The sequence below is a fragment of the Sarcophilus harrisii genome, chromosome 1 (assembly GCF_902635505.1).
Source record: "Sarcophilus harrisii chromosome 1, mSarHar1.11, whole genome shotgun sequence".
NCBI lineage: Eukaryota > Metazoa > Chordata > Mammalia > Dasyuromorphia > Dasyuridae > Sarcophilus > Sarcophilus harrisii.
Window position 1 is genome coordinate 174,323,133 of NC_045426.1, and position 25,404 is coordinate 174,348,536.

Genomic DNA, 25,404 nt, shown 5'->3' on the forward strand with positions numbered 1-25,404 from the left:
TCAACATACTTAAAAGAAATTTTAGAGTTGAAATTAAATAAATACTTTGTTTAGTAATATATTTTTGCTTTATACATGCATAAAAATCAGCTTTTGAGTCCTGGAGTAGAAATCTTGGACTAATCATAATTATATATTTACATATGCAAATATGTCTAATTAAATAGCCTTTCCCTCATCATTTATTTTTTATTGACAAAGTTTTAACCTTTTTTTGGACGATAATTTTTCAATAAATGTCAGCTGCTAAATAGACTAATGTTCTCTGGAAATATTGAGATATGAACTTATTGTTGCAATAAATTTTTCCAGACTGCTCTGCTTTTTGAATAATTGTTTATTTTTTAAAATAATTTCTGTTCATTTTTCCATGCTGTCAGATTGTCAGTTATCATTTATTGCTATGATTACTGTGACTGTTTATGGCACTATTCATTTTCCATGCCCCATTTTCCCCCTTAAATTTATGATCTCTAATTTGTTATGGCTTTGAAAACTAGATACCTAAGCTTGTTATAATTATTTGTAACATAACATGTAAACAAGTTTTGTGTGTGGTTTACAAGAATATCTGAATAGATTGTATGAGCATTAGTGCAGGAACTTTGTGGTATTTGTTTTGGTTCAGAATATAGAGACCTTTTTGTTCCTGAATCAATTCACAGCCACATTTCAAAAGGGCAAAGATGACAGTGAGTAGAGTTCTTGATAGGTGCAGCACATAATATTTTTTTAAAAAGGAAAAATCAGGAAGAAATTTACTTCAATTATGTTTATATTATCCTTCAAATTAATATTAATTTTTACTGCAGTAGTTTTTTTTTTTTATTTCAGGCACCAAGATTCATTTTTTTTTTTCCCTTTCTGAACTACCTAGGATATTTAATTATGATGCAGCAATTGTGTCAGTTTCTACAAATTAAGTCTTAATTGAATATATAGAAGCTGATCAGGCAAGAATATAACAGAAAAATAATATCAATACATATCTTATTTTCTCTATATATAATTTTTTTTTTGCTCAGAATAAATGATGTATTGCTGGGTAGATATGAGCATTTTATATAGTACATTTCTTGAGGTGTTCTTTAACTCTCTTGTTTTATTTTTTGTAGCCACATCTGTAGTATTGATTTTTTCATAAAGGATTTCATTTATATAAGACAAATATGTATGTATGTATATTTTTATTACTATCCAATTTTGTGGTCATTTCAAAATTATTCTGCTATTTTTAAGGCTCTGGCCATGGCTGTCCCAATATTGATCTAACTGTAAAGTCACTATTCATATGAATATCATTAGATTTGGGTCTTTTATTTTTGTATTATGACCTTATGACATAAGTGACATACATACACACATAAGTAACAACAATAATAATAAGTAATGCATATCTGTACTCACCTAATAGTTGGAGAATCAGTTTTTTTAAGTTAGTAAATTCCCTGTGAAGTGATATGACACCTACAACAAATATTTGTTAAATGACTTCTGTGTGCAAAGCACTATGATATTCAATAGGATATATAAATTTTTTAAAAATGACACCTTGCTCTCAAGGAACATATAAGTCAAGTAGGACATAAATAATATAATAGGAACAAAGGAGATGAAAATTCCTTCTCCAATTAGAAAGCATCATCTTCAGTTAGCATGATTTTAGAAGGCCTTGTGGAGGAGATGGAGAGAAGAGATTAACCAAGCCAAGACTTGAAGCAAAAAGGATTTTTTTTTTGTACATGACGTTGAAGAGTGTAATATAGACATGGAGTTGGTGGATTGTGTGAATGTATGAAAGTAAGAATATATAGGTAGAAACAATTAGAAGTTTAGTTTGATTGAAGCATAAGGCATTTTAAAGTTGCATTTTGAAATGAGTAGAATATTTTTATGATGAATACAGAGAAGCATAGAAGCTGTCAATATGTATTTTCACTAAAAAATTAATTTGTGACCATCTCATGGAGTACTGAGAATGCCATGATAAAGAGTTTTGTTTGTTTGTTTTCCCTGAAGAATAAGGAACAGTTGGAGGTTTTTGAGACAGAGTAGTGATATAGTCAAAGTTGTACATTAGGAAAATTATTTTGACTATTAAACAAAGAATGGACTAGAAAAGAGAGATACTGAAGACTGGAAGTCAAGTTAAAGGCAATGACAGTTTTCCAGGATGGAAGTAAAGCGTATCTGAACTACTCTGATGGCAATGTGACTTGAAGAGGAGGAGATATATATGAAAAAATATATGAAGGTAGAATTGACAGAATATTAAGATTTTGAGGAAGAAGGGAAGAAGAGAGATGACAAAAAGGTTTCTAGCTTGTATGATGTTAGAATGGTAACACCATCAGTAGAAATAAGGAAATTGAGGGGAAGGAGAGCAGATTTAAGGGAGAAGGTGATGTTATACCTTTTGGGCTTCTTAAGTGAGGTACTAGAGAAATACCAGTTGGAATTGTACTGCCAGCAGTTGGGGATATAGGCATAGAGCTCAGAATCAGACATGTAGAGCAAATAGTTTCCTTTATAGAGATGATATTTGAAGCAATTGGAATATCTGTGATGAAGGTGGAAGAGAATGAAGAGAACCATGAAGCCATGCTGGATAGGAAGATGTTGACTGAATGGAGGATAATGAATAGGGAAAATGAAAACAACAACAGTGACAATAATGTATATTTTAAAAACTAAACATAGTTACCTTAGACACGACTCTCTGGAAGTAGGATTTAAAGATTTCATGCTATGCTCAGAGGAGATAGAGCACTTATTTAGAAGGCAGCAGAGCAATTATTTTGAAGGCAGAATTACTCCATTTTCATGGTGCGAAAAGTGTTAGCATTAAAAAGGAAAAAGGACATTAGTTGACATCCAAACCATGAAAAAGCCAACTCACTGAATGAATAAACTGAAGATTTTTTTCTCTAATAACTCCATGTAATTCATTCCATCCTGGATGTTCACGGATCTAGTTTATTAATCAGTATTCCAATAAAAACAAAATCAAAATGCTTTTGCTTTTAACTCATTTAATAGGCCTACAGGAAATTAGGTTATGAATTACTTAGTGATAGAATCTGATATATCTCATTTTGTATTCCTGGTATTTATCATAATGTTATATATGTTGGCATATATAAATCTTATCTAGTGTTAAATGCTGAGTGTTAATTTTACATATCATTCCGAAACAATTTGTTGTTTTCCCTTTATACAAAAGATATATTTTAATTTGATGTTTTAGTAAAGAATTAATTTAAAGAAATAGATTAAAATTTTCTTGATAAATGATTAGTACATTTCATTTGATGTTTCATTTAAAAATTGTTGAAGTCATTTAAATGAAAATTCTGTTCAGCCATCTGTTATCACATTCAAATTAGATGAATTATTTCCTATATGAAATATCCCCCAAATATGTTGTCAGAAAATGTAATAATACACAATGATCCTTTATTCTTATATTTTCATACAGTGCATTTCCAATTGGCATGTATCTAATTTAATTAACAAGTTGTGAATAGGAGTTTTTGAGTTATTTGAGTACTTTCAAAAATCTTCCTAGTAGGATACTATTTCCCCTTTGCACATAATTCAATACCTGAAAAAACTTTTTTTTTGTAGTACCTGAGAGGTAGTTTAGTTTTAAAAGAAATCCTCAAAGCCAGGTAAACCTATGTTCCAGTTCTGCCTCTGACAACTATTGGCCATGTGACCCCAAGAACTGTTATAGACACCTCTCTAAGATTTTAAGTTCCAGAGAAAACATCAGACTGTGTTCTCAAGGGGACTCTCCTCACCTTAGAGTTCCCTCTACCAGTGAGATCACAAGTCCAGTCCCCATCCTTCTCCCTAGAGGGGTATAATTTTTGAAGTTTGGCAAGGATTTTGTAATAGGTAATACTTGTAATAGGTTGTATTAGGCAATAGTTGGCACTCATAATATAAAGGCACTGCCATAACCCAGCATGCATAAAAAGGTTAACTTTTTCTTGATTTTAGCAGTGTCTGCCTATGCTCATTCCATTTATCCAAAGGCTAGAAACCTTTTTGTCATCTCTCCTCTTCCCTTCTTCCTCCATTTTATTTTAGTTTCAATTCCTTGCTTTTCTTATGATATACTTCTTTTTCTGTACTTTGCTTAATGTACAACTTCATATAAATGACATTTATCACTCTAACACCATACAACAAACATTGTTTGGTACTATGCTGGGAAATAAAAGTATAAAGGCAAAATTTAAGAGTCCTGGTCCTCAAGGAGCTTCAATCCTGTTACTAGATTCATGAGCTATAACTCTGGTCTCTGTCTAATCACAGCCCTATTTAAAACTCACCAGTCATATCCAGAATATTTCTTAAGTCGATTGGTCACAACTTAGATGTCCCAGCCATCCTCCTTGGCCTTTTCTGGTGATAATCTTCTCAGCTTCTGACCCTTTCTAGTCAGTCACTTTGATAGACAAGTTTCATGGGCTGCACCTCAGTGTGGCCATAGTTGAAATCTTTCTACTAAATTCTTAAGACTTATTGGCTGTAAACTCTTCTGGTCACAATCACCCAAGACTTGCTAATCATAACTCAAAACCTTTCCTAGTGATTGCTGAGGGCCCATTTGTCTCCCCAAGATCTTCTTGTCATAAGATGACCCTCACCTGTCCCAGAACTCTCAAACTAACCAGAGTCCTAAGACCTGCCTGACCCTAATCACTAAGCCTTGCTTCCCTCAAACCCTAAATATCATGATTTATGAAATGATTCCTCAAAAAATTCTTTAACATAACTGAATAAAATAAAATCTCATAGCTATTTATATGGAGAATACGTATTTAAAAAAAAAGAATTTCAAACTTTTAGCTTTTATATTACTAATAGTTTCTTTAACTGGTTAAATGTTCAGAATAAATATGATGCCACATTTGCCTTATTATTCTATATATCTTTTGAAATAGAAATACAAATTTATTTTGAGTGGATAAAGAGATATATTTTCCTTTTTTATTTTTATTTTTTTGGGGGGGAGAGAGATAAGTCAATTTCCTGAAAATAGCAAATCTCAATGAAAATTACTATAAATAGCCAGAAAGTTGGCATTGCACAATAAAAAGAATTTTAGGTAGAAGACCTGTGTTGCAATCTAGCTACAGGGACTTTTAGTTGTTTAAGTGGTACCTTAGCTGCTCTGTTTATCTGATGAATAGGATTTATTTTTATATTATTGATTGATTGATTGTATTTTTATAGTATATTTTTTTATCTATTTATATTTATAATTATAATATCTATATCTATAGGCTCATTATTTGCAAAGTACTTAGCAGACCTTAAACTACTATATAAGCATGATTCTGTATTATATATATGATATGTTTTATATATATAATGTATTACACACATACATATATATTTAGCATTCTTTTTCTTATCAGAGATTTGTATAGAATTTAAAGAAATATGTACTAGTTTAAAGTAAATTGTTTTAATTTGTAAATTCTGAAATAGGAATACCAGAATAAATGCCAACTAAAAAACTATACAGTATAAACATGAAAGATTGGTACAGTGTTTTGAGGATTATTGAAGCAACATCATTACTGTCATGCAAATCATATGTCAAGTATACCCATATATGCTATCTACTTCTCTAGCCAGATCAACTCTCTCCATTCATTGGAGAACTAAAATTAATATAATAGTTTCTTAAATGATTTGACCAGAAGTAGATTTGAAAAGGAGTAGGAAAATTTTATGTCTTGGTATCTATATCTGAATTAAAAAAAAATAAAAGATTAAAGATTTACTTAGTTTATTAATTTTATAGCAAAGTATAAATATTATGATCCATTGTTTCTTTTTATTGGATTTTTTAGTTTATATTATGTGTAATATTATGGTACATGTTATATAAATTATATTACATATATAATTACTATATATTCATATATTATATATTATATAAATGACGTGTATTTTGTCATCAGTAAATCTAAGAAATGGCTAAATTTGGGAATTTTCAAATTTATTTGAAATTGCTTATTTTCATTTTAGCTTATTTAAATCCATTTTTAAATTTTCACTGTCATTACATGACATATATGACTAACATTCATTGTGGCCCTATTTTTACTAGATAATTGTAACTACTGTTTCATATAGTGCCCTACAACTTATAATAAGCATAACCTACATTTTCTCATTTCAGACTCAATGAGTTCTAGTAAAGTGTAACTCTGTCAAACTCAAGTAGAAATAAGGGCCACCAAACTGTGCACAAGAATTCTGTGGGATGCATATTGACTTTGAAAACTACATATTGATACACACACACACACACACACACACACATTCCATTGTATTTTTGTTTATTTTGTTAAATATTTCCCAGGCACATTTTAATTTTGTTTAAACTGTGCTTGGGAATGTTTGACACTACTGTTGTAAATTATATTTAAAACAATGAGCGGGGTGGAGCCAAAATGGTGGATAAAACATACACGTCATTCTAAGCTCCCTGTCTACCCTCAATACTAATTACCAAATTTACCAGCTTGACTGATAAAATCCACAAATATTGGGAGTACAACAAATTACCAGCCGAAGATAATGTGGAAGATCTCCAGAAAAGGTTTATCCTGATTGGGGGAGGAGGGGGAGGAGCAGGCCAGGGCAGGCAGGGAGACAGAACCAGAGGCTAGCACACTGAGCAGACCAGGGTGGGGGCAGTTTCTGCAGATGGAGAATTTGCAGGGAGGACTCTAGTACAGGTTGGCTGCTCTGCTTTGGTTGCAAAGCAGTAGATCAGCAGAGAAGTTAAAGCCAAAGGTAGAGTGTATTCCAAAAAATGTCAGAATTTAACAGGACCTGGCTACACCACTCAGCACCGGGAGTGACTCATCATAGATAACAGCACAGCTGTGCAACCGCATTCTGCAGTATGGGGCTTTTGCCCAGGGCAGCCACACTTCTGCACACTAGGGGAGCTCTGCCTCCAGTGGTGGTGGGGGTGGGGCAGTAGAACAGCCACAGCATGCCCATGCTTCCCAGAACAGAGACACATCCACTGCGGGGCTCTTCCCAGGGCACTTCTGCAGCTCAACTGCCAATATATGATCCATATATCTATCCCTGTTCTACAGAGGAAGCGGGTAACCTCCTTTCCCTGAAGGCAGATCCTAAGGGCTTTAAAAAAAAATGAGATAAAAAGACAAGCAAACTCTAACTTGATGACTTCTCCACAGAAAGAGAGCAGATCTTCAACCTCAAGGAGACTAATAACAGACAGTCTCCAGACAAACCCCAAAGGGGGAAGTAACCTGGAGCCCATCATACAAACCTGTCTTAGAAGAAATTATAAAAGATCTTAAAAGAGCTAGAAGAAAAATGGGAAAAGGAAAGAGAAACTGCAAGAGAGTAAGAAAAGGCTTATAACTCACTTAAAGAAAAATTTGATAAAGTGGAAAAAGAAAACAACTTCCTAAAATGTGAATTGGGAAAGGTAAAGAACTCCCAGGGAAACAAAATTTGTAAATTGGAAAAGATAAAGAACTCCCAGGAAGTGGGATTTGTGAATTGGAAAAAGAAAATAACTCAGTAAAAAATTAAAAAAAAATTCCATAGAGCAAAACAACTCATTTAAAAACTCAACTGGAAATATACAAAAAGAAGTTAAAAAAAAAAAGCTAATGAAGAAAATAACTCATTAAAAATCAGAACTGAACAAATATTTCTATTTGTGATTTATTGAGATGATTTATTGAGACATCAAGAATCAGTCAAGCAAAAATAAAAAAAAATGAAAAAATTTAAAAAGAAATTAAATATCTACTTGGAAAAGCATCACACCTGGAAAATAAATCTGGGAGAGATAATCTGAGGATAATTGGACTTTCTGAAAATTATGATTGAAAAAAAGAGCCTAGACATTGTTTTACAGGAAATAATCAAAGAGAACTGCCCAGATGTAATAGAAGGTAAAATAGACATTGAAAGACTTCATTGAACACTTTCTGAAAGAGACCCTAAAATAAAAACTGAAAGGAATATTGTGGCTAAATTTCAGAACTACTAGAGTAAGGAAAAAATATTACAAGAAGCCAGAAAAAAACAATTCAAATACCGAGGAGCCACAATAAAGCTCACTTAGGATCTAGCTGCTTCCACATTAAAAGATCAAAGGGCCTGGAATCTGATATTTTGAAAGGCAAAAGAACTTGGAATGCAGCCACGAATAAACTACCCAGTTAAGCTGAGAATTTTCTTCCAAGGAAGAAGATGAACATTTAATGAAACAGGTGAATTCCAATTGTTTCTAATGAAAATACCAGAGCTAAACAAAAAGTTTGACCTCCAATTGTAGGACTCAAGAGAAGCAGAAAAGGGCAAAAAGAACTCTTGAGAACTGCATTTCTGTTATCAACATACATAAAAAATGCATGTATAATTTGATTTTATTGATATAATATAAAAAAGGGAAGTAGAAGTATAAAGGGGATAGTATCAGAAAAAGGGAAAAGGGGAGATAAAAAGAGGGAAATTACATCCCACAAAGAGGCAAAGGAAGCCTATCATATGTGAGGGAATTTAGGGAGGGGGAGGAACGTTGTATGAATGTTACTCTCATCAGATTTGGTTCAAAGAGAAAATAATAGACATATTTGGTTTACAGAGAAACTTCTCTCAACTCATTAAAAAGTGGGAGAGGAAAAGGGAAAAGGAAAAGAGTAATAAGGGAAAGGTATAAGAAAGGGGAAAGGATTCAAAAGAGGTGAGAGGGAGTCTAAAGAGGGAAAGCTGCATGAGGCAAGTGGTGGACATAAGTTTAATACTGGGCAGGGGGATAATGAGGAAAGAAAAAGAAAAGCATCATCTGGGGATAAGATGGCAGGAAATACAGAATTAGTCATTTTAATTTAATTTAATTTAAATTAGTAATTAAAGTAATTTTAATTAAAAATTAATTAGTAATTTTAATTTGAGGCTCACTTGAATAAAATAGAAAAAGAGATCAATGAATTGGGCTTGCAACTTAAAAAGCTAGAAAAAGAGGAAATTAAAAACCCCCAATCAAATGCTAAACTTGAAATTCTAAAATTAAAAGGAGATATTGATAAAGTTGAAAGTTAAAAAAAAAACTATTGAATTAATAAATAAAACTAAGAGTTGGTTTTATGAAAAAAAAACAAGAAAAAATAGATAAACCTTTGGTAAATCTGATTAGGAAAAGGAAGGAGGAAAATCAGGAAATACAGTAATTAGTAATTTTACAATTCAAATGTGAATGGGATGAACTCTCCCGTAAAGCGGAGGTGGATAGCAGATTGGATCAAAAGCCAGAACCCTACAATATGTTGTTTACAGGAAACACATTTAAAGCAGAGTGATACATACAGAGTAAAGGTTAAAGGCTGGAGCAGAATCTATTATGCTTCAGGTGAAGTCAAAAAAGCAGGGGTAGCCATCCTTATCTCAGATCAATCAAAAGCAAAAATTGATCTAATTAAAAGAGTTAAGGAAGGAAACTATATCTTGCTAAAAGGTAGCATAGACAATGAAGTAATATCAATACTAAACATATATGTACCAAATGGTATAGCATCTAACTTCCTAAAGGAGAAGTTAAGAGAGTTGCAAGAAGAAATAGCCAGCAAAACTATAATAGTGGTAGATCTCAACCTTGCACTCTCAGAATTAGATAAATCAAACCACAAAACAAATAAGAAAGAAGTTAAAGAGGTAAATAGAATATTAGAAAAATTAGGTATGATAGATCTTTGGAGAAAACTGAATGGAGACAGAAAGGAATGTACTTTCTTCTTAGCAGTTCATGGAATCTATACAAAAATTGATCATATTAGGACATAAAGATCTCAAATTTAAATACAGTAAGGCAGAAATAGTAAATGCATTCTTTTCAGATCACAATGAAATAAAAACTACATTCAACAAAATGCTAGAGGTAAATAAATCAAAAAGTAATTGGAAACTAAATAATCTCACCTAAAACAATGAATGGGTGAAACAGCAAATCAAAGACATAATCATTTCACCCAAGAGAATGACAACAATGAGACAGCATACCAAAATTTGTGGGATGCAGCCAAAGTGATAATAAGGGGAAATTTTATATCTTTAGAGGCTCACTTGAATAAAATAGCGAAAGAGATCAATGAATTGGGCTTGCAACTTAAAAAGCTAGAAAAAGAGGAAATTAAAACCCCCCAATCAAATACTAAACTTGAAATTCTAAAATTAAAAGGAGATATTGATAAAATTGAAAGTAAAAAAAAAAACTATTGAATTAATAAATAAAACTAAGAGTTGGTTTTATGAAAAAAAACAATAAAAAATAGATAAACCTTTGGTAAATCTGATTAGGAAAAGGAAAGAGGAAAATCAAATTGTTAATCTTAAAAATGAAAAGGGAGAACTTTCCACCAATGAAGAGGAAATTAGAGCAATAATTAGGAGTTACTTTGCCCAACTTTATGCCAGTAAATTTGATAACCTAAGTGAAATGGATAACTAACTTCAAAAAATAGGCTTCCCAGATTAACAGAAGAAGAAGTAAATTGCTTAAATAGTCACATTTTAGAAAAAGAAATAGAACAAACTATTAATCAACTCCCTAAGAAAAAATCTCCAGGACCAGATGGATTTACATGTGAATTCAACCAAACATTTAAAGAACCATTAACTCCAATGTTATATAAACTATTTGAAAAATAGGAAATGAAGGACTCCTACCAAATTTCTTTTATGACACAGACATGGTACTGATACCTAAATCAGGTAGATTGAAAACAGAGAAAGAAAATTATAGACTAATCTCCCTAATGAATATTGATGCTAAAATCTTAAAGAAAATATTAGCAAAAAGATTACAGAATATCATCCCCAGGATAATATACCATGACCAAGTAGGATTTACACCAGGAATGCAGGGATGGTTCAATATTAGGAAAACTATTAGCATAATTGACTGTATCAATAACCAAATTAACAAACAACATATGATCATCTCAATAGATGCAGAAAAAGCATTTGATTAAATCCAACATCCATTCCTATTAAAAACACTTGAGAGTATTGGAATAAATGGACTTTTCCTTAAAATAGTCAGTAGCATCTATTTAAAACCATCAGTAAGCATCATACGTAATGGGGATAAACTGGAACCATTCCCAATAAAATCAGGAGTGAAACAAGGTTGCCCACTATCACTATTACTATTCAATATTGTATTAGAAATGCTAGCTTTGGTAATAAGAGCTGAGAAAAAAATTAAAGGAATTAGAGTAGGTAATGAGGAAACCAAATTATCACTCTTTGCAGATGATATGATGGTATACTTGGAGAATCCCAGAGATTCTACTAAAAAGCTACTAGAAATAATCCACAACTTTAGCAAAGTTGCAAGATAAAAAATAAACCCACATAAATCATCAGCATTTTTATATATCACTAACAAAATCCAACAATTAGAGTTACAAAGAGAAATTCCATTTAAAATAACTGCCGATAGTATAAAGTATTTCGGAATCTATCTACCAACGGTTTTAAAGTCAGCAACTATATGAGCAAAACTACAAAACACTTGCCACACAAATAAAGTCAGATCTAACCAACTGGAAAAACGTTAAGTGTTCTTGGATAGGGGGAGCAAATATAATAAAGAGTCAATATTACCTAAACTAATCTATGTATTTAGTGCTATACCAATCAGACTCTCAAAAAACTATTTTAATGACCTAGAAAAAATAACAACAAAATTCATCTGGAAGAATAAAAGGTCAAGACTTTTGAGGGAATTTATGACAAAAAAAAAAAACATCAAATGAAGGTGGGCTCCTGCACCAGATCTAAAACTATATTATAAAGCAGCAGTTACCAAAACCATTTGGTGTTGGCTAAGAAATAGACTAGTTAATCAGCGGAATAACTTGAGTTCACAGGACCAAATAGTCAATAACTATAGCAATATAATGTTTGAAAAATCCAAAGACCCCAGCTAAGAATTCACTGTTTGACAAAAACTGCTGGTAAAATTGGAAATTAGTATGGTAGAAACTAGGCATTGACCTACACTTAACACCCTATATCAAGATAAAGTCAACATAGGTTCATGATCTGGGCATAAAGAATGAGATTATAAATAAATTAGAAGAGCATAGGATAGTTTACCTCTCAAACCTGTGCGGGAGGAAGGAATTTGTGACCAAAGAAGAACAAGAAATCATTATTGATCACAAAATAGAAATTTTTGATTATATCAAATTGAAAAGCTTTTGTACAAACAAAACTAATGCAGACAAGATTAGAAGGGAAACAATAAACTGGAAAAACATTTTTACACACAAAGGTTCTGACAAAGGCTTCATTTCCAAAATATATAGAGAATTGACTCTATAAGAAATCAAGCCATTCTCCAACTGATAAATGGTCAAAGGATATGAACAGACAATTTTCAGATGAAGAAATTGAAACTATTTCTAGCCATATGAAAAGGTGCTCCAAGTCATTATTAATTAGAAAAATGCAAATTAAGACAACTCTGAGATACCACTACACACCTCTCAGATTGGCTAGGATGACAGGAAAAGATAATGCTGAATCTTGGAGGGGATGTGAGAAAACAGGGACACTGATACATTGTTAGTGGAATTGTGAATACATCCAGCTATTCTAGAGAACAATACTATGCTCAAAAAGTTATTAAACTGTGCATACCCTTTGATCCAGCAGTGTTACTACTGGGCTTATATCCCAAAGAGATCTTCAAGAAGGGAAAGGGTCCCACATTTGCAAAAATGTTTGTGACAGCCCTCTTTGTAGTGGCTAGAAACTGAAAATTGAATGGATGCCCATCAATTGGAGAATGACTAAATAAATTGTGATATATGAATGTTATGAAATATTATTTTTCTGTAAAAAATGATCAGCAGGAGGATTTCAGAAAGGACTGGAGAGACTTACATGAGTTGATGCTGAGTGAAATGAGCAGGACCAGGACATCATTATATACTTCAACAACAATACTGTATGATGATCAATTCTGATGAACGTGGCTCTCTTCGACAATGAGATGAACCAAATCAGTTACATTTGTTCAATAATGAAGAGAACCAGCTACATCCAGCAAAATAACTCTGGGAAATGAGTGTGAACCACTACATAGCATTTCTACTCCCTCTGTTTTTTTTCTGTTTGCATTTTTTATTTCCTTCTCAGGTTAATTTTATATTATTTCAAAGTCTGATTCTTCTTGTGCAGCAAAATAACTGTATGGATATGTATACATATATTGTATTTAACATGTATTGCTCTACCTGCCATCTAGGGGAGGGGTGGGGGGAAGAAGGGAAAAGTTGGAGCAGAAGGTTTTGTAAGAGTCAATGCTGAAAAATTACTCCCACATATATCTTATAAATAAAAAGCTATATAAAAAAAAAAAAGAACAATGAGCATTAGGGGATGGTTTTGATTTTTTTCTGATATATTTTTCATTAAAGCTATTCAAATTAGAAGACCAATAAGTAAGAATTTAATTATGATTTTAAATTTTAGTCTTGAAGAGTGTGTGACTGCTAAAGAAAATCTGGAGGCAGACCTTTATAAGCGTTTTGTTCTGGTTCTGAATGAGAAGAAAGGAAAGATTAGAAGCTTACATAAATTGTTAAAACAAGCTCAGCAACCAGAAAAGGATACACAAGATGAAAGGTATTTGACTTTTATAATTGGATATTCCATTAGTGGATGACAAATATATACATTTAAATTATATTCATTCAAACTTGTTAATCTTCTTAACCTTTCAATAAGATAATGTTCATAGCCTCATTCTACTAAGTGTTACAGTTTTGGACTAGGATTTCAGAAGCAGGGATTCTGTTCTTGATTTTACTTTGGTTTTTCCATATCCATCTAAAATTGACACTGATAAAATGGAGGCAACTAATTATTGCCACTTCACTCCTAAAATAAGTATTTTATGAATTCGTTTCTGAAATGTTGTAAGATGTGGTTAATTAGGATATTACTTTTTCCTTATCTCCCCTTCTATGAATATTATCATATTCTTTATATTGTTTTCAAGCAAAAAAATAACTTTTCAAACTGAGTTTTTATGCTTAGTTTCTGTTCATCTTCAAGTTTTTGAGTTGTGTGTATTTTTTTTAAAACCATGAGTCCAGTTTCTTTTTGCTTTCTGGGGAACATATTTGCCCCATGTTCATGTTAAAGGGAATTCTTGGTAGAAAATCAAACCAATGTGCTGGAGGCTTTTCTTGGTTTCTTTTTAATATTTCATGAATACAGGATTATTTAAACATTTCTTTAAAAAAGATTCATGAATACCATTACATCCCTTGAGCTGTTCATCTATTAACTTTCACTCTTATCATACAAAAGACCTGCTTCCTTTAAAAATGTTTTTAATATGAATATTAGTATTTTCCTTTATAAATAACAAAATATTTTAAACAATACTTAATAACTACATATGACTTTTTCTTTAGCTGGCAAAATTTCTTTAATAAGTGTCAAGTTTTGGCATATATTGACCTGGTATGATAGCCAATGAGAAATGGATTCAAGAATTATTTATAGAGAATAATGGCCAAACAGCATCAAACCACTTTTTTTGTATGTTTTATTTTCATAGAGAAGCTTTATGTTAACGGAATTAATATTGATTTCTCCCTTTTCCCCCATAAAATGGTATTATTTAATGTACATGTATGCCTATAAAATTGGTTTATGTGTTTGTCTAATCAGAATTATGTTCCTGAGATCTTTTCTGAAGCTTTCAATATAAAATACATGTAACAATTCTATCGTTTTAAAAATTCTAGCCCAGGATAGTTAGTTGAATGAATTTCAATATCTCTTTCTTTGTTCCTAGGGAATCTGTAGATGATATCCAAAGCCAAAAGAAAAGAGAGGCAGCCTATGATGAAAGTACTGATGAGGAAAGTGAAAATTTACCTGTTCCTTCTAAAGCAGTTCCAGGTAAGACCAAAATATGTTTAACTTTTTGGATTTATTGAGTGTTGTCTTCTGAGCATTGTAGATACATCTTATTATAGTGCAAGGAGAGCTGGTCTTAAGGCCCAGCAGAACTAGGTTCAAGTTTCTGACATACCTTCGCTGCCTGACCTTGGGTGACATTTAACCTCTTAGAACTCTGAGCAGCTCTTGAAGACTCCAAATTACAAAGTTATATGCTGATTTACAAATTCAGAGAAGATGGTGATTTGCTTTAGTAGAGGGAACTTACTCAATCAGGGAGTATACTAGAAAAACCATGCGTCCAGTCCCTATATCTATTAGCATTAGTATGTTAAACAAGAAAAAAACTTGCTGCTCTAAAATGTGTTCAAGTTAGAATTGGAAATTCCATGTTTTAAGAATAAAGCTAGTGCTTCTTAACCTTGGAAAAAATTACCTGAAATAGACACTAACCCACCAATAGAATAAAATAAACAAATTTGAGAATACATAAGCATATTGTTGACCAATCAAAAGACATAAACTATGACTCTATTGGGAAAAACTCTAGATGTGGAGTTTCTAAAGACCTGAGTTTAAGTCACCTGATTTTGTTACTTACTAGCCATGAAACTGCAAGTCAATTCCTTACTCTCCCTTGGCTAGAATTCCTTCATGTAAGTGAGGTTGTTACTTGTTGTTACTGCTATCTTACTAAAGCTCAAGTCCTCAGTGCTTTTGAAGACTTGAAATCATCTTGGGTCATTTGGATAACTTGAAACTTTTGGGAAAATCTCTAAAGTCATCATAGAACCAGCTGATATATCTTCAAATCTGTAAAAGAAATCAAATAAATTCTTGATTAATCGACTTGAATCCAAGATGAAGTATTATGCATTAACAGGGTATACATTAGATTTTACATGAACCCCCCCCCCCAAATTTTTTTCTCCAAATACTTCACCACAGAAATTAAATTACTTTGCTTTTTATGGTACAGGTTATGCATATTTTATACTGGTACCTCATTTATATGTGAAATCTTTTATGATCAAATGTAATAAAAATCTCTCTAAGAAAAACAATTTGTGTTCCTTTCCATTTAAACCTTCAGAACACTGGTTTAATGCAATAAGTCTGACTCTCATTTTATCTTAAGAATATCACATCTCTCTCTGAAGTCAATGGAAATTTTTTCTTGAAAAGGAAATACACGGGTATATCGAAGGGCAATAGAATTAGCTTCTTTCATTTATGCAGACAATTTATTTTTAAAAAGTGACTCTTCTTGTAAAGTCAACTATTTTAAATTTGACAAAACTTTTCAGAGTTTTCCCCAATGTTTAGTTTAAGCAGTATATTTTATTGTGCTATATAATGCTGCTGCTTTTTTTTTTTTAAACTCAAATCTCTTTCAGGACATAAATTCGTTCCATAGTTCTCTAATGTTAATATCTTTACATTTAACTTATCAGAATGCTTTTCTGCAAGAACTTTTTGATGTAAAAGAATTAGGAGCATTTTTATTAGCCATTTAATTGTCCTTTCCTTCTGGTTTTCATATAAAAAATTAGGAAGGTGAAGTTTGCCAAGAAGAAATGAAAATACTTGAATTTGATTTAAAAATAGATTTTTACAAAATCTCAGTTGGAAATGTATATATTATGATTAAAAAGTAGGTCCTCTTTCAGTTTACTAAATAAAGATGAAAATTTTATTGAGTAGGCAGAATTTGTTTTTAGCTGACTAGCTAATATTTGAATCTTTCATATAGACTGTAAGTTGCTTTGGGCTTTTTTTTTTCTTTTTTTTTTTTTTTTTTTTTGTAGTTTGACCATTATCTTTTTTTTTTTTTTTTTTTAATTTAATAGCCTTTTATTTACAGGATATATGCATGGGTAATTTTACAGCATTAACAATTGCCAAACCTCTTGTTCCAATTTTTCACCTCTTGCCCCCCCCCTCCCCTAGATGGCAGGATGACCAGTAGATGTTAAATATATTAAAATATAAATTAGATACACAATAAGTATACATGACCAAAACATTATTTTGCTGTACAAAAAGAATCAGACTCTGAAATATTGTACAATTAGCTTGTGAAGGAAATCAAAATGCAAGTGTATAATATAGGGATTGGGATTTCAAGTATATGGTTTTAGTCATCTCCCAGAGTTCTTTTCTGGGCATAGCTGTTCAGTTCATTACTGCTCCATTGGAAATTATTTGGTTGATTCGTTGCTGAGGATGGCCTGGTCCATCAGAACTGTCATCATATAGTATTGTTGTTGAAGTATATAATGATCTCCTGGTCCTGCTCATTTCACTCAGCATCAGTTCGTGTAAGTCTCTCCAGGCCTTTCTGAAATTATCCTGTTGGTCATTTCTTACAGAACAGTAATATTCCATAATATTCATATACCACAATTTATTCAGCCATTCTCCAACTGATGGACATCCATTCAGTTTCCAGTTTTTAGCCACTACAAAAAGGGCTGCCACAAACATTCGTTGGGCTTTTTTTTCCTTTCCTTCACAGTTAGGAAGTACAGAGGAGAGAAGAAAGGAGAGGAGAGAAAAGAGCAAAAACCAAGAGGAGAGGGAATTAAAGGGGAAAGAAAATGACAGGAGGGAAGAAGAGAGAACTTAATGTATTCATTATGTCTTTGTGTAAATCATACTTCATTTTAGACTTGTGCAACCTAAAAGCAATGCTCACTATGTAAAGTGCTTTAGATTAATTATTAAAATCCCCAAATATCCTCCTGAGTTAAGTATGTGCTATTATCCCTTTCCTGGATAATGAGAGAGGTTAAATGATTTGCCCAGGGTCACTTTCTGAATCTGGAGCTCCTATTAAAGAAAACCTTTCTACTTTTATCTGTGGAACCAAAGAAAGGGGAGAATAATTTGCAATAAATTGCTAGGCAACTTCTTTATGAACAGATTATTTTTTGTTCCTTTATATTTTAACAATAATGAGATATACTTTTTTGTTAAGTTAAGAATAACGAACCTATTTATATATGAAAAGTATATATTATCATTTTATAGTAAAATCAGAAATTAAAATTTAAAAAATTATTTGCTATTCCCAAGAAATGGAAGTCCCATTGCTTCCCCTTCCACACTCTGTGATTCACCCAAAATTCCTTCTCTCTCTTTCTCACATATAACACTCTGTCCTTGCCTTTTGCTCCTCTCACCTAGCCCAGTTTTGGAATGAACTCCCTCCTCTCTGCTTCTTTCTTAAAACCCTCTCTTCCTTCCAAATGCAGCTTAAGTACCACGTTCTACAAGAAACTTTTCTTAGTACCTTCTGACTTTTGGTGCCCTCTTTCAGACTTCCTTGCTTTTACTTTCTATGTTTTTAACTTAATTCTTTTTTTTTTTTATGTTTATTCTCTATATGGTTATATCTGTGCTTATTGTCTCCTCTATTAGGATGATTTACTTTTGAGAAGGAATTCTTTCTTTCATTGTATTTATATCCCTAGCAGCTAGTACATAATAACAGTGCTTAATAAATACTTGATTGGTTGATTGCCATAAGAACTGAAAATTTTAAGATCCAAACATTTGTAACTTCAATGAAGAACACCCAAGTAATTAATCTGAATAACAAGCAAAAGGAATGTATTTTATTAAGACCTATTTGCAATAAGGACCAATGGACTAAGATTATAAATTGGTAGACATAGGTCAACATGATTTAACTTCACTAGTGTATATCCATACACTCTATGACTAACTGGTCTTTGCCATACACGAGATTGTTAATCTAGCTGCTCGCAGGCCTCCAATACTCCTGAGAGAACTAGAACTAAATTAAAATCTAATTAGATTATAATTTGTTTAACAATAAATAGAAATACAATACAATAGAAATGTCAATTTGTGATTTTCTGAGACAAGATGCTGCATTCTTTTTCTATTTGAGTTTGACACCACTGTAACCTGGACCACCCTTCTTTACACTGACAAAAGTTAGGGTTATGACATTTTCTCCCTTTTCTGAAGGTAATTTGGAAGGAAACTAATGGAAAAATAACACTTTGCTATTGTAAAGTACGGCTTATACAAAATTATGCAGAATAGCATACTACAATGTAAGATCTTAGCTTCTAAAATGAATATCCTCCAGACTTGCAACCTGGAAATTGTCATTAACCTCACCGGTGATAACTACATTTTTACTTTTTCTGAAACAGGTGCTATAAACCCCAGCAGTTTGCCACCAAGGATTGTTAGAGGGGATATAAGGGTCTATTAAATGTTCTTTTTGCACGGAGAGTACTTAAATGTCTTTGGTCCTTTTAGAATTTTCATTGGATTTTAATTTCAAACAGTCTCATAGAAGCCATACTTATTCTAGGGAGCTCCTCCGTACACATGGACCACCTTACCTTCTGGAATGACAAGGATCAGTTCCAAACCCTTCCATTAGCTGTGTTAAGGTAAAATCTCTCTTCCTTCTGCCATTAGAACCCTGCTAGGAGTTGGCACTATTAAGACTCAATTTAGGGTCCATGGTATCTCTGAGTTGTATGAGACCTCAGAGGGTCTATCTATTTAGTTGCACAAGAATTCTTTAAACAATTCACTTATACAGATATTATTGGAAAACTTAATGTGAGGGAGAGCCTGCTACCTCTCAAGGCAACCTGTTCCACTTTTAAGTTCCACAACTTAATTAATGAGCAATTTTTCCTTGCATCAAAACTATATCTGCCTTTTTTATTCTATGTTCAGTGGAATCATGTAATTTGTGTTCCTACTTTGGGCAGTGAGGTGGTACAGGACATAGAAATTAAGGTTTACAGCTACACCCAGAGAAAGAACTCTGGGTGATGACTAAAAACCATTACATTGAATTCCCATTCCCTATATTTATGCCCACCTGCATTTTTGATTTCCTTCACAAGCTAATTGTACAATATTTCAGAGTCTGATTCTTTTTGTACAGCAAAATAACGGTTTGGTCATGTATACTTATTGTTTATCTAATTTATATTTTAATATATTTAACATCTACTGGTCATCCTGCCATCTGGGGGAGGGGGTGGGCGGGTAAGAGGTGAAAAATTGGAACAAGAGGTTTGGCAATTATTAATGCTGTAAAGTTACCCATGCATATAACCTGTAAATAAAAGGCTATTAAAATAAAAAGAAATTAAGGTTTAGAGTTAGGAAGAACCAAGTTAGAATTCTCCTTCAGACACTTAGAGCTCTGTGATCCTAATGGGGCAAATCACTTAAATGTTTTGTTTTTGTTTCTTCATCTGTAAAATATGGACGATAATAATAGCACCTATCTTCTGGATTGTTGTGAGATTCAAATGAGTTAATATATGTAAAGTATTTTGGAAACCTTAAATTTCTCTACTAATGCCAGCTATTACTGCTACTGCTACTGCTATTATTATGACTTATGCTGTTTCTGTAATAGCTTAGCACCTTGTTGGTGCTAATGTGCCTCCAGAATTCATTTTGGTTTTTCTTAAGTGTCTGAATAAGGGTAGTTATGTTCAACCTCCCAAACTCATCTTAGTAGGAAAAAAAAAAAGCTTTGTTAAGCTTTTGGCTATCTCTGTAATGACCATGTGTCTGATAGCAATTGAAAAATAATTTGTGGGTATTCATTATTATTGAGTAATTTTAGAAAGTGTGACTGTTTGGGCCCCTTTGTCTGTCTCCCCTGATGGGCCATGGTCTCTGAATAAGAATAATGATAGTATTGGAGAAATGTGGTTTTTTTTTTCCTCTCTCTGAATATTATATCTAAAAAAAAAGGTGTCCATTAGCAACCAAGAAGCAATCTTAATTTTAAAATAACAGTATGCTACTTTGAACAAAATCTGATCTCTTTTTACATGAAACTTTTGATAGGATATTGTTTAAAAGTTCATCTTTAATTGATTATGCACAAGTAATTATCATGACACATTGTTTATAACTATAGAGACTAATCAAAATCTCGAAAAATGTATCAGTATAAATCGTCAGCTTTGTAAAAAACTGAAAACAATTACATAGGTTAACATTTATTTTTTACTACCTTGACTTTCTTTTATAGGAGAATAGTACTTCTTAAATTTAGGCATTATAAATTTTAAATTGCTTTAATCAGTTTAATCAATTTCTTAGATTAAAGGGCTAACTTTTACTGATTACTTAGGCTCAGTAAAGTTGGAAAGTTTCTTAAAAGAAATTGTAATAATTTCTGCATATGGCGATAATTAACACTTTAGAACTCTTTATAGATTGCCCCTCCATTTCTCAAAATTACTTTGTATTTATTTCCCATCTATTTTCTGTTTCCTTTTTGGTGTATATGTTCCTTTTCTTCTAGTAGAGTTTAAATTCCCTTTTAAAGGGTCTGTTTTGTATTGGGCTTTGTAATCTCTAGCACCTAGCACAGTATCTTGCATATATTAGGTACTCAGTAAATGCTTCTTCAATTTAATAGAAAGTATTTCCTTTTTTTTTTTTTTTTTTTTTTTTGTTGTTCCTTATAACAACCTCGTAGGTATTACTGTTTTATAGATGAGGTTCAGCCAGGTACAATAAATTGAAAGTAGGCGCACAACTAGTAGCAGAGTTGAGTCTTGACTACATACAGATCTGGCACTTCTTTTCTAAATTTAAGTAGTTTATATTTGTCAAAGGCAAAAGGACAAAGGAGGTCTGAGAAACATGACAAAATGTAAAATTTCAAAAATCTTTACTTCTTTTTACAATAGATATATATTCATTATCGGGATAATATTCACTGCTGATAGCTATACATATCTAAATCAAGGCTCCTTAAGTTTTTCCACTTGCTACCCCTTTTTGCCCAAGAAATTTTTATGTGACTCCAGGTATATAGGTATATAAACCAGGGATACAAATCAAACATTTACTCATGATAAATCATAATTTTACAATCTCCATATTTAGTTAAGAGATGCTATCTGGAGTCATGACCCACTGTTTAAAAAGTTGCATTCTTGAATAATTTATCTTGTCTTGAGTGGTTATGTTATTATATTTTTTGGAATAATAATAATCAAAACAAAACAAAACAAAAAACTAGAGACTGAAGCAAAAACTTGAAATTTAAAAATTCATCTCTAGCCTGGAAGATTAGCTGGGTGATAGATAGAATGCTGGGCTCTAGAGTCAGGAAGACTCAATTTCATTAGTTTAAATCCTACCCTCAAATACATTCTAGGTGTCACGCTGGACAAGTCACTTGCCCCTATTTGCCTCAGTTTCCTCATCTGTAAAATGTGCCTGAGAAGGAAATGGCAAACCACCCCAGTGTCATTGTCAAGAAAACCCCAAATGGGATCATGAAAAATCAGACATAGCCAAAAAATGACTGAACAACAGAAACAACCAGCCTCGAAAACAACTTGAATTACGTATGTTCTAGTGATAGTAGACTAATTTTTTGCAAGATGTTAATCCAGTTCAAGAAATATTTATTGCATCCCTGTTAACACTAGGTACTATTCTAGGTTTTGTGAGGAAAGACAAAAATGAACAACACATAGTCCATACTCTCAAGAAATTTATAATTAATTATGGAAAGTAAGGCACCTAAAGCAGAAAGGACATGCAAATTGTTATCCCAAAGATTGAATTCTAATACTATTTCTGTCAGTGCTTATGCGATCTTGGACAAGTTGCTTAACCTTTGTCAGTTTATAAAATGAGAAGTTTTATTCAGCTAGCTAACTTTCATAGTGCCTTCCAGGCTAAAACTGTATCATATAAATTAAAAACTAGCATACAGAATAGAATAAATATTCTATAAGAGATAACACACCTCTATTGGAGAACTAAAAGAAATGACTAATATTTTGGTTCTCCATCAAAAGGCAATTTTTTAAACCCAAAAAGTTTAAACAACTAGAGTTAAAAGAGAATTGGAGACCTTGACAGGCAAAAAAGATAAAGTTAATCCCAGTTATTATAAATAAGTTCGAATATCCAGATCTAGATGGATGACTTTCCAGGGTACCAAATGAACTTGAAAACTTGATCATGTAACATTTTGTCTCTAATTTTTGACAAACCACATAGAAAAGAATACAAATTTTAATAAAATATATAAACAATTTTTCAAAAAACTAGGGGGGAAAAGAAAATATTTCAGAACCAGTAGATCAAGTAGCTACATATAGCTGAAGGTTTGTCATGTGCAAAAGAAGTCATCCTTATTTTATGAAGATTTGGAGGGCAGAATTTTGTTGTTGTTCTTTGTTTTTGAAGATGACCAATGATCTCACAGGTAATGTCTTGACTTGCTCATTAATTGGATTTAAGTGAGGCAGAAATGTACAAAATTGATAGAATTACTTTCCCTTCTTGAGTCATCTAAATCCAGTTAGCAGATTATATTGCTTAGTATAATGTGGAACTTTCCAACATTGAGAGCTGTCCAAAATTGAATGGGCTGCCTTTTAGAGACTTCTTGTTCTTTTAGACATGTTCCATTCTTCATGAACCCATTTGAGGTTTTCTTGACAAAGGTACTAGAGTACCATTTCCTTTTCTAACTCATTTTACAGATGAGTAACCAAGACAAACAGGGTTAAAATGACTTGCCCAGGTAATAACACAGGTAATAAGTGACTGAGACCAGAGTTGAACTTGAGTATGAGTGTTCTGATTCTTAAACTAGCACTCCATCTACTTCAGCATCTAGCAAAGTGGGTGGAATGTTCAGGATGACCTGAATTCAAATTCAACTTCAAATACTTACAAGCTGTGTGATTCTAGGCAAATCACTTAATTGCTCATTGTTTCAATTTTCTCTAAAATGGAGATAAAAACAGCACCTACTCCCCTGCTTGTGGTATGGAGCAAAAAAGATATTTGTAAAGCACTTAATTCAGTGGCTGGCATATAGCAGGCACTATATAAATACTTTCCCCTGCTTCCCCTTTTCATCTATCCTTCCCCCTTGTAAGGTAGTACATTACATTCCAAAATATTTGTGAAGAGGTTGGACAGCTTAAGCTTCTAGAATTGATTATTATACTGGGAACATTGTTGACCAAGATGACCTCGAATGTTATTGCAATCAATAATAATCTATTCTTCTTCATAAAGGTATGGAGCATTCACTACATTGCAGCATTATTTTTACGATTGGCTCATTAATTTCTTTTAAAAAAGCAAAAGGTTTTGAAATTCGGAAATGGATAAGTGACAGTGACCATGATGTTCTAAAAGTGTGACCTACAAGAGATTATAGACTAGTTTCCATGTTCACTGGGTCTGTGAATTTGGTATAATATTGAAGGAGACCCATCTATCATAATGGCTTGCTCGTAGAGGCACATAATAAGTGAATTCTTGTTGGATTTAATGTTTAATGGCTCCTGTTTGCATGACTGAAAATTTTCACTGGTCCCATTGAACTGCACTCTCTAATTGATTCAGAGTACAGTATCAGTGCAATAATAGTTTCAACATCAGTCTCAAACCTTATAGTATAGGCTTCTCTTTACTAGGATACCAAGCTCTGCTATGGTATTGCTACATCTGGTTTCTTCAGTAGATTCATCAGCACTACCTATTATTCATATTTAACATCAAAAGCCTAGACAGCCTTACCAGCAATGAGGACCTGGAATGCTGCCAGCCCACCAGCATTGAAGCAATGCTCACTGAAACTTAATTCTCTTGGTCTAGATGTGTGTAAAGGGTGGATGACAGCAGTATAGCTCAGCAGCTGCTGTATGGAGTGCTGAAGTTGGGCCACCATGAAGAATGCTAAAAGTAGAGTAGACATAATGGAATCACCGACTCGGACACCCTGACATCACTGGGAACACTGGGACCCAGCAACTGCAAACAGGCCAAGCTGCTGTGCAGCCTTCAAGAGCTTGTTTGTTTTTCCATTTTGAATAAACAACCACTAGAGCCCACCTACAAGAAACAATCTATACATATGAAAGTTACTAATGTTGGTCATGTTGATTCTCAACCAGAATTACTTGCATAAGGAATAATAACATTTTAAACTATGCTGTTCTTTAAATACGAAGGTTGGATTTGATCTCTTAGTTTCCTTCCAGCTCTGTGATTCTAATATTGAGTAAAAAAACAATCATAGGCGAAATTTTCATTTTCCACAAAAGTGAAAACATAAATTTAATTTGTACTCAAATTTTCAAGAACACAATCCTTTTTATTAATGCATAATTTTGTTATATGCGTTTCATGTTCCTCATGTTGCTTTTGTTTAAGATAAGGTACTTAGTATATAAGGGGCCCAAATTTTGGAAAAGAATATGCTCACATTTTTGCTTTTAGACTAAGAAGTACATATTCAGAAAGAGAAAAATTTAGCTTTGTGACATTAATGTTCTATTAGGAGAAATAAGTATTTTTATAACACCATTATTGGTACTGTTC

The 25,404-nt window shown here is 32.5% G+C and overlaps 1 protein-coding gene across 4 annotated transcripts in view; it reads left to right on the plus strand.

The window, feature by feature from the left end:
• XRCC4 (X-ray repair cross complementing 4) overlaps positions 1-25,404 on the plus strand; it is a 377,298-nt gene that overhangs the window by 199,482 nt on the left and 152,412 nt on the right. For 2 of the 4 annotated variants that reach the window (XM_031967172.1, XM_003759871.4), the window contains 2 exons: positions 13,567-13,719; positions 14,903-15,009. In XM_031967172.1, the coding sequence (XP_031823032.1) occupies positions 13,567-13,719; positions 14,903-15,009 (260 nt within the window). Of the gene's footprint in view, positions 1-13,566; positions 13,720-14,902; positions 15,010-19,363; positions 19,848-25,404 lie in introns of those variants that run through there. The other 2 variants (XM_023496092.2, XM_012541393.3) reach the window with 2 other exon arrangements.